Below are 11,377 nucleotides of genomic sequence, written 5' to 3'. Positions count from 1 at the left end.
CGTAGTTTTGGTCGTGTGAAAAAGGTTCAAAATGTTGACCTTCTAATGAAATATTAATTTATTCCTAATATTGTGTTTAATTAATCAATTTTTCTTTCATTATTTAAAATAACAAGTTTAAGAACAAAAAACGGAACATTACTTTTATAATAAAAGTATTTCAATTAGTGCATATTTAGAGGTATTATTTATACTTGTAGAATAAACTTAAAATAGCCAAACGGAGAATGTGAACATTACTTGGTAATTACTAATTAATGAATAATTATAATCTGGTTCATTATCATGTAATATTATTGTTTCACAAATTTAAAACGTACACAATATGAAACCATCACAAGAATAGACCTATTTTCAATATCTTACATATAAAAAATATCATATTATTATTTTTGTCACGACTCTTTCTAACTTATTAGATCAAAGATTAATTTACTTATTAATTTCCTTATGATATTGTCACTAACATAACGACTTTAAACATTCAATTATTGAGGAAAAGTTTATACGTGTTTTGTTTTTTAATTTGTATATTTAATTAGTTAATATTCTCTATAAAGAAGTCACGATATCCCTAGTAAGAAAATAAAACAATAATTATTCTTCAAAGAACTAGCTAAAACAGAAAAACTCCCTAAAGCTATGTAAATAAAACACTACAACTATAACAAAAAAGAAAATCAAAGGCACAATAAATAATTATTTTGGTGTGGAGCTTGCAAAATATTACACTAAACTCAATTTTATGATCTGCAGTAACAATAAGATACTTGATTAAACTTTAAAACCATGCACACCATTGAATCTTGATACCTGCAAAAATCCATTAAGTTAAATCAAAGCAACCAAGGTGAAAATCAACCTTATATGAAATCATATATATATATATATATATATATATATATATATATATATATATATATATATATATATATATATAATGTTTTAACTTAGCATTTGTGCATCTCACCATCATTGATTATGTCCAATCATGATTTCATGAATCATCAAAAGAATCTAGCATGAGAGAAGAAGACCTTGATGTAGCCAAAGAAGACTTGCCGAATTTCCAAGAAAGCAAAATGAATATTTGAATAAAGATAAATTAAGAAAAAAATAAAGAATTAAAAAATGGTATAAAATTGCTTGTATATAAACTAATTTCAATGATTTGAAAAAAACATATTTTTTTACTTAGAAATTTATCCAATACAACTAGTTTGTCAAGGATTGTGAAACTTGACCATGATTTGAATCACGACATCAAAGGATTTTGGACTTCTTGTGGTTTACTACCATATCAAAGATCAAAATAAAATTGTGAGTTCAGCCAAAACATCAAAATGTTTAGACTTATTGTGATCAAAATCATGCATATCAGTGGTATTTTCCTATAATTTATCAGAATATCAAAAGATTGAAAGAAAACTGTGACTGCAACCAAATTTTAGAACCTTAACTAAGAATGCCAAAAGAAGTTTGCCGGCAAGTCATCCTTGGCTGCATTACATGACCTCATTCCCACATGCAAGACATCAGATGAATTATTTGAAGCTAGTGATCATTCAAATAGGCTAAGAAAAAGAAATCTATGATTCCCACATAAAACAAGGTAGAAAATCAAGTTATTCAGTATAACCAATCAAATGCAGCCCATCACTGCCATAACTGCAAGAACAGTTTTTTCCCAAATGAAGAAGACAACATTCCCTCCTAGAATGAGGAAGAAAGAGCTTTTACATTGACAAAAGAAACAAACAAGCATGGACTCTTATAAGGGTTTAGTGAGTAACTAACTGGTAGAGGTGAAGAAGCCAAAAAAATGGCTTTCTTGACATGAAACAAACGAATGGGGTTTTTATGCAGAAAAAGGATCTGATGAGAATATAAAGAAAATGTTCATGCTACATGACATGGCATGCCAGCTCTAGGCATTAATGATGCTAGCATCTGTGCAGAAGGGGAAGCTCTATAACTGTTCCACTGTTGTCCTTTACTTAAGGGAAATCAGAAGAAAAAATATATATATTCTGGAGGATTCTTATTGTTGGATGTGACTTTGCATGGTGAAGAAACCAAGGAATATGAGAACTTTATTAGATGCATGCCCACCCCCACCACCCTAGTTTTGTGTAGCTTCTCATGTCATCCCTGTGATCATTTAAGAGAACAACAAAAGACCCTTTTTCTTTAACTTGGAGTATCTTTTGATTGGAAGTAAACTTTCATTTCTTCAAATACAAAAGTTAGTCCAAGATCATCTTCTTGAATAGATATTCTTTCAAACATATATGTTGATCCAACTTCTAATCATATATTTAAAAGATAGTTATCCGTTAATTATATAATACCAGACATAAAGATGTAACATCTACTCGTATATTTATCAGATCATTATCTATCAGCTATATGACAAGATATTGATAAAGATGAAACAGATTATGTTCAATGAACAGTATCTACATAAATAAATACTATTCACTGAGTTGAAAACTGATCTATGTACATTGTGTTAGGTGGATCTATTTATTACATTTGACCACAACTATGCACGGATTTAGTGTTCTAAGAAATGTATAGACTTTAGCTTCACAAAAACAGAATCTCTAACCTCAATTTTCAAAACTCAGGTTATGTATTCGTATATGAATGGAATCCAAGTTGTCCTGGGAATGCTGCTAGCTAGATATCCAGTAAGAAACAACAACTCTTACAAGTACTGAAGAATGACATGTTTTATAATAGTTGAACAGTAGAAGTTTTCCAATTTTAATCCAACTAATTATGAAGTTCTCTTTCACTGGTACTCTTAGGCCTAAACTAAATTAAACTCTATATACAATCGAAATTGATCCAGCGTTCAACAATTCATTGATCATATATCAGATTTGTTAATAATAGCTTCATTTGAGTTTTCAATTTCTAAATAACAAAGTAGGTGAAAATTTGTTCACCTCAACCATGTTATTTGATTGTCTTTCTATTTGATAGAAGCTGAAGAAAGTGTTGACTTTCAATACAAGTTTTACAGAGTAATGACATAATCTAAATAGCATAGTTGCCTCTCTAAGCTAACAAGGACCATCCAATATTTACATATTCAATTTACACTGCAAAAATCTTAAATCATTTCTCCTCAGAAAACTTGGGTGCACATGGTTTAAGACAAACAACACAAATGACTAAAACCACCTCAATATTAATCGTACCATTCATTCTTTATTATTTTTGGAAGGACCATTCCAAAATTCAATGTTGGGTTTTTGTACTGGTTATCATGAGTTAACTGAAATTAAATGCCTCAAACTAAGAATAAATCAACACTAGTTTATCAATGCAAATAATCTAAATCCGCAATCTACACCCACAATGTGAAATCGATATCCTTGTCAAACCTCATGAATAGAAAAATCAGATAGAAAATTATCAAAAATTGTTGAAAAATATTCACTAAAATTGATCAACCGAATTCTCCAACCAAAATAAATCCTCAATAAAGCCAGTAATTTGTTTCAAGAGAAGCACACCAATAACACGATTATCCAAAACGTTGAATGGGTACATGGTATTTGGATTTATATCACATCGGAATGAGTTCTATTTTACGTGAAGATAATTCTAAAAATAAATTAGAAGATAAATTGAATAAATACTATACTTTAATGCCACCGAAAAGTGTGGAACAAAAGGATGGAATACATTTGTTCTTGATTCACCATGCATAATGAAGCAAGTATATACTAGGCCAACAATGCACCGAATAAAACCAGGTTAATTCCAAATGGGGCCTCACAAGCCATTTATTTACATGAACAGTCACAACTTTCGTGGCATGTTCAAAGTCAATGAAATAAGACAATAATAAGAACAAATCGTAAATGCAAAAATGGCCATGATGCTTTTGCATCAATCAAATGAGAGCCAACAAAAAACTATTGCCTACGAAATCAGTTGCATAGAACAAATCAAAGTGCATTTCACATAAAATTACAAACCAGTGAACAATACAAGTAGTTAAATACAAACTACCACTTAGCAACCGAAATCCAATTCATCCACTCCCCAGGTATCATCAAAGTATTATCTAATCCAAATACCTGGAAAAGTGAAATACACCAAAGCTCCAAAAGAAATTCAGATCACTGCATCTCTCTCTAGGCCATTGTTCACAGAATTTAAACAAGTACTCAAGAACAGAATTCTATGAGTAACCCTAGTCACACCTTTGCACTGGCCATTGGATCACCAAGATTTCAGAAGACTCTCACTGTGCCAGGTCACCTAATGGCCTGACAGAAAATATCTTCTTTTCTTATGCCAACTTTTGTGAGTAGTGGTAGTCCAATACAATTTAAAAGTGAAATAAATAAATAAAAATGTAGTTCAGTGCAGTTGAATGCTAATTAAGCTAAAAAAATGTACAGCACTGATAAATATCCAAGCATGTGTGATATTGGAAAATCATAAAAAAAAAAACTGCCAAAAGTGATGGCATGTTCGAATACTGCTTTTGAAAGAGTTTTTATATTTGAAAAAACTAAAAACAAATCATTTAAGAATTTTTTTTCTCAATCTGTCTTAGTGCAGAAAAATGAAAACACTAGTCGTTTGTTTCCTTTAACTCGTTCTAATCAATTTTCTATTTTCACTTCGAACTACTACAGCCAGTCACCATCACTATCAATGCTGTTGAAGTGTGCCTTCATGCTTTCACAATTTATCCTCAAAACAGAATTCATCAAACAGATCCTCTATATTTCTGAATCACCTTATACCATACAATGTCTTCTACTGATCTTACCACAAACAACTTGTTGTCGACTATGAGCTTCAGTCGTTGAGTTAACAACATATTAAGATGTAAGTACAGCTTTCATACCATTAAACTGAAAAGTGCAATCACGTAAGGTACTCACAACACCCATTTGTGTGAACTTTCAGAATCATAGAAGACAACATGCCTTTACCTGTTCATGCTGATATAGGCAAATAGAGGCACCTGCAATACATGACGCCAAAACTCCACCAAATTTGATGTGATAGTGAAAATATGAGAAAATAAAACCCAAAAACAGTAAATAGTATACAACTGTTGGATGATGAAAGGTACATGGTGTCTCAGTTTTAAAGTTAAAAATAAACCACAATAATAACAGAAAGGCAAGCAAGCTTTATAGGTTCTTGGGAGAACAAGTTATGAAGCTTGGGAATTAAGGTAAAATGGACATGGCCAATTTCAATAGTCTCCACATAAGTTTGGTCCTCTAAGTAGTAGCGTCAAGGTGGGCCATAAGTTTGTCAAACCCTGGTTCATCAGGTCTTCTGGTTTAGGCAGTAGGCAGGCTGCGGGCTTCACAGAACTCAGCTGTTTGGGTGGTAAAGGAAAGGGAACAAAGGGAAAACAATATCATCAGAATTCTAAATGGGACTGGTCAGGTTAAGATATCAATCTCTTATTTACTATATTATAGGAAGTTGACAGTTCTAAATTAGAGGAAGTTTCCAGATAAAAGTAGACCATTAATGAAAATTGCATTCTACCTGCAAAGACTCATTAAGTTCAGTAAGCATGATTTCTCCTCCGAGAAACACCACTCTGAGTTGACAACCTGGAAACAGGTACTAAATATTAGAATTGATGAATTCAGGAACAGTCATAACAAATTATCAGTAAGAGTGACCTTTTCACAACATGGACAAGAAAGAATAAAGAAACTGTGAATGTAAGGTAACTTGATTCTAGTAAGGGGCATTTAGAAAATATTTCAAAGAATGTTTTCCAAGAGAATATTCAAGTTAAAACTATTATTTTAGAAGACTACAAATCCACTAATATTAACCCTTGAAGGGATGGATAACAATCAATTATCAATAGAAGATAACAACCTATCGCAGTCAGCTAAATATCTGTCATAAATATCGCATATGGCATGGCAGCCTACTACGGAAAGTCATAGTGGACAAATTTTATTTTATATAATGACAAACTAATTTCACAAGATTTATAAAATTCTTATGATTGTTGAAGACAACTCATAATAATACTACTATTTTATTAAACAATTTGAGGATGCATTGCTTTAGTTTTCAGTGCTTGACATTATCCTGTAAGTGGAAAATAATTGGTAACAATGTTCTATGAGCAAACATAAGAACAACAAACAAACAATGTCAAGAAGGAACAAGAAAAAACAGAAAACAAAACTAGGTTTCAAGGTTTAGGTCCTTAGAGCTTATGTCGCCACTGTAATTCAAGCTGCTGAAGCCACTGCCATAGATGACTCAAAAGAGACTTGATGACAAAGAAGGGTCATTCTCTATTTCTTTCACAGCTCTGTTCTCACTCTGTGAAGAAGGTTCTCATTCATAAAAGAGGGCTCATTCTTTCCCATGTCCAGGATTAGGGTTATTTAAAAATGGGTCAAACCCAAAACGATGCTTTTGAAAAACAAAAAACAAAGGAAACAACCGATATTTCACCATAGGCACCATGAACCACATCCATCCATGGCAGGGTGCCATGGCACAAGACACCATATCCTTCAAAACGGCGGATGGTGGATGGCAAACACCGGAAATTGACACGCCAATACCATTATGGCACTACCATAACGGTCATTTTATAACGCTCACTGATAAAGGTAACATTAGTGTATGTAGAACACTGGGAATTTTGTGGAAACAAAATCCAAAGTATCAAACAATAAAGTACAATTGTGGAAGCAAACACCAGAAAACAAAAGGGGAGAAAATTTAATATGTAATTTCCTATTAAAATAAATGTGCCAATAAACATCCATAAATCAAATTTACATAAGTGAAATGCTAGTAGAAGCTTCCATGGCACAAGTTTCAAAAAGTGTTGTATAATCCAAATCCAACCTTTCAGTCCTTAAAATCGATTAGAGCTGAAATCAAATATTCAACTGTGCAGTTACCTTATGTTAGGTTCATTTTCAAAACTGATAACCTATATATTCTTCTAAGCTGATAATTACAGGGAAAAGTAAGAGATAAAAAAACTTAAGCAGGAAATTAGACATCAGGAAGATTTATTACCCAGCAGTACTAGACCGTCCCAAAGAATAACTTCCATAAGCCCCATAAGCACTGCTACTTCCAAGCTACAGATGCATGGAACAATATTACAAACATGGAACAAGAAAACACAGCTTAAACCTGAAGAACTCGGGCCCATTTAAATATGATCCTAAACTCAAGTCCAGCTGAAGAGAAGTACCTGTGAACCACCATAGCTTCCATAAATGTCACCACCTGTTACATCACTTGAGCCACCATACCCACTTGAATAAGAATGTCCACGTCCATGTCTTTTACCATCTCTACCATCAAAGCTTAGGCCATCTGATCCATCTGCTGAAACAGGCAGATATGGCATAACTGGAAGGAATGCAGAGAGAGCACCCTCCCTATCAAAAATATTCGCTCTCAACCGTGTAAGTACATGCACCAGAGCCTCCTTGGCAACGTCAAGATCTCCTGAAATCTAATCAGAACGTGTTTGGGGAGCCAATGTAGTAGGACAGAATGTTAGGACTCTATCAGAAACAACATTACTAGACCAAAGAATGAAAGTACCCTTACCTGCACCATTTCATCATCTTCAGATGCAATCTTAGGAAGATTATCCTTTGAGATAATGCGAATATTAGCTTTTGTAAGCCTCCTCATCTCAGTTATGATAGATCCCCCTTTACCAATAAGGCAACCAATTCGTGAGGTTGATACCAGAAGGCGGGTTGTGAAAGAGATGATTCCTGAATCTCTTTCAACCTTCTCACTGCATCGAGGTTGCAATCGCACAGCTGCTTCTATTGTTGGGGAGAAAGTCTCTTCAAAGAACTGCATTAGCACAAGTTATAAACATCACAAAATACACAGCAGCAAAAATCATACCACAAAAAGTACATCTATAGCGGAAGTGGAAAATGTAGGCCAGTGGGAGATCAACATGTCTCCTCAATAATTGAAATGGTTACTAACCATATTTGGATTTCAGTTGTAATGGGAAAATTGGGCTTTTCAATGCATTAAAGTAAAAGCAACAAGTTTGTTGATATTGGAAAAAACGTTTTGTATGATTTAACACAACATTTTTTTCATACATGCCATTCATAGTAGCACAATTTAGAAAATATCACCATATAGCACAAAATACAAATCAAGAGAGCTTTGTAAACTCGGATCTTAACTGAGAGATGGTGATAAAGGCCCATTAGGTGATCATAATTTTACCTCTTTTGTCGAAATGGTGATCAAGCATTCCTCTCCTTCTGTTGGTGAACTATCAACTTTGATTGTTGCACCAGAATCCTGCCTAATTTGATTTATTATCATACCACCTTTTCCTATAACACCTCCAATGTTTCCGGTTGGGCAAACCAATCGAACTGAAAACTCCTTTGAAGACCCCTCATCCCTCGGAGCTGAGTACATGGACCGCGGTGGCCAGTCACTAGTGTCACCTTTATATCCCCCATAAGCTCCAACAAGGGGAGCTATCCCCACAATTGGAGCTCCTGGAGTTGGACCAATGAGGGAACTACCAGCAGGATATACACCAGGAACAGCAGAAGTAAGAAGATGCTGAGATCGTGAAGGGTTATCATGAAGTCGAGATGCTATTTGATGCAGAGCCCTTTTCACAACAGCGGCATCCCCAGTAATCTTGAGTTTCAAAAAGCCAATAGAAAGCAAATTATAAACAAATATTAGTTTTCAACCAGAATCCAACAGTAATCTAAACAATATAAACAAAAACAAGTCAGCCAAATAGCAATTTTTTTAATACCATAATCATCAATTGCATTAATAAATAAATAAACTGAAAAAATAACATTGAATTTAATGCTAAAAAAATCTCATCCAGTTCACCTGAACAAGCTCATCAGAGCTCAAGGCGCACAAAGGTAAATGGTCATCCTTGAGTATCCGAATCTGGGCCCCAGTCTCACTACGAATGTTCTGAACTATCTGCCCGCCTTTCCCAATGACACAACCAATCTGATCAGATGGCACCAGCAGCTTAGCAGTCACTTGGTGACCTCCATCATCATCCTGATCACCATGCAAGTCCTCAGCAACTATTCTGTCATGCACCTTAAACAGAGCATCCTGAGCCGGAGACACGTAATTCCCACCACCCTCAACAGAATTAGTCTCATCACTGGGGCTATAAATAGTAACAACTCGCTCTTCACAACCCGGCACAGTCTCACCAATCCTAATCTTGGCCTTGGTCTCCACCCTCAGTTGCTTAACAATCTCACCTCCTCTACCAATAACACTGCCAATCTTTCGACCCGGGCATACATATCGAAAAACTGTATCTTCCGAATCAATCACAAACTGCTCTCTATCCTCACCGTGATTCCTCCTTTTATTTGGTCCATTATCATAGTCAGATTGAGAGTGGGGACGCTTACCATAACCACTCCTTTGGCCACCCATTAGAGCAAATTCTCTATACAAACTTCCAAATCAAACAGACAAACAGCTTTCACAAGGGTCTAGATATTCTGCAAAGGTCACAAACCCAGATTTCAAACTACAATCTAAAACATTATAGTATTCAATAGAATAAAAACACACAGGTAATAAATTTAATAGGATGGTCAAAGAATCTATTTTGATGATTGAATTGAGAAAAGGACCAACTACTTTTGCAGGGTAAGCTAACATAAACTCACATATGCAACAGAAAATTCAGATCCATCGTATGACTATGAACTACATATAGAAGTCAGGCTAAAATATCGACTTTATTGAACTTTCGGCGAGAATCACCCATTATTATTACTTAGAGAGTAAATACCCAGACCAAAGGGTAATTGGAATTGGGATGAAAATACAATTGAAAAATAAAAGAAAAAAGTTTTATAGAATAAGATAAAAAAAAAAAGGAAAAGATTGTGAGATCTGGGAAGAGAAGAAGTGATTCGATGCTTACAAGGTGGAATTCGAATTGGGATGAACCCAGCAGAAAAGTCGTCGCTGGAGGAGACAGGGAATCTATCCTTAATTTCAATTGCGTTAGGGTTGGGGATTTTTTTTTCTTTTATAACGTAGTTTTATTTGTAGTTTTATTTTTAATTTACTTAGATAGCCTGTAGCTGTATATTCACATAGATAGTACGACTTTGTAAAAATTCAGAATTCAGTTTTTAGGAAACCGATTTCTTATTTCATCTTTTTTATTAAAATATAAGTTAGAATTCAGTTTCTCGAAAACTGAATTTTAATTTTCTTCTTTAATAATTTTTGCAAAAGTATATTTAATAATTTTCGAAAACCCTTTAATACTCGATTTTAAAAAATTGATGAGAGGTTAATAGACTTTTGAAATCTACTTAAATGATTTTCAAAAATCAAGATATATTCACCTTTAACATATTTTTAAAATTTTGCTTTTAATTTAAAATTAATAAATAATTAATTTATTTTAATATTATTTAATATATTATACTATATCAACTCAAATTTTACATTATTATTATTATTATATTTATATTTATTTTTAGTTTTATTATTACTATTATAATTTTCAAAATAATTATTAAAATAGTAACATATATTAAATTATATTCAAATAAATTAAATATTTTCTATATTTTATAATAAAATTAATTTAAGAAATTTGTTAAATTGAAAGATGTTATATTAATATATTAAAATAAGTTAATTATTATTAAAATTTAAATAAAAAATTTAAAATATGTTAAAATTCAAAAACCGTCTAACATTTTTTTAATTTTTTTTAAATTAAAATTGATAAATAACTAATTTATTTTATTATTTTAATATGATTTAATATTTTATAATATATTAAATAACATTTCATATTATTAATATTCATATATTATTATTACTTTTAGTTTTATTATTTTTATTATTAATTTAATAATAATTATAAAAATAATAATATAATAAAATTTTAAAAATTAATAAATAAAATTTGAAAAGTATATTAAATAAATCTTTTTAAATTTAAAATAAATAAATCATCAATTTATCTTATCATTTAATAAAGTTTAATATAATAAAATATATTAAAACAAAGTTTATATTTTATTATTATTTTAATATACATTATTTTGTTATTAATATATTATTTTATTATGTTAAAATAATTAATTAATTTATTTTGATATTGTAGTCTATTTTTTAAAAAAATTAACTGTTCAACATATTTTTTTAAGTTCTGTTTTTTTATCTTAAAATGTAATAAATAATTAATTTATTATAATATTTTAATATAATTTTTTAGTTTAACAAACTTTTGAAATTAGTTTTATTATAAAATTTAAAAAATTTTTAGTTTATTTTGATAAAATTTAATATATTTTATAATTTTTAT

At 31.6% G+C, this 11,377-nt stretch overlaps 1 protein-coding gene across 1 annotated transcript; it reads right to left on the bottom strand.

Annotated features, from left to right (window-relative positions):
• Positions 1-5,059: 5,059 nt before the first annotated feature.
• Positions 5,060-10,116, bottom strand: LOC124832575 (KH domain-containing protein At4g18375-like). The gene is made up of 8 exons (XM_047306814.2): positions 9,971-10,116; positions 8,896-9,539; positions 8,257-8,688; positions 7,606-7,863; positions 7,241-7,507; positions 7,060-7,124; positions 5,542-5,609; positions 5,060-5,365 (listed from the first exon to the last, which is right to left on the bottom strand). The coding sequence occupies exons 2-7, from the start codon at positions 9,469-9,471 to the stop codon at positions 5,561-5,563; spliced, it is 1,647 nt and encodes a 548-aa protein (XP_047162770.1). The 5' UTR covers positions 9,472-9,539; positions 9,971-10,116; the 3' UTR covers positions 5,060-5,365; positions 5,542-5,560.
• Between the last annotated feature and the right edge of the window lie 1,261 nt (positions 10,117-11,377).

Source organism: Vigna umbellata, chromosome 7 (genome assembly GCF_029865625.1).
Source record: "Vigna umbellata cultivar VRB3 chromosome 7, Vumbellata_1.0, whole genome shotgun sequence".
NCBI classification, from domain to species: Eukaryota; Viridiplantae; Streptophyta; class Magnoliopsida; order Fabales; family Fabaceae; genus Vigna; species Vigna umbellata.
The sequence above is the reverse complement of the archived record's forward strand: the minus strand, read 5'-3'. Positions and strand labels throughout refer to the sequence as shown.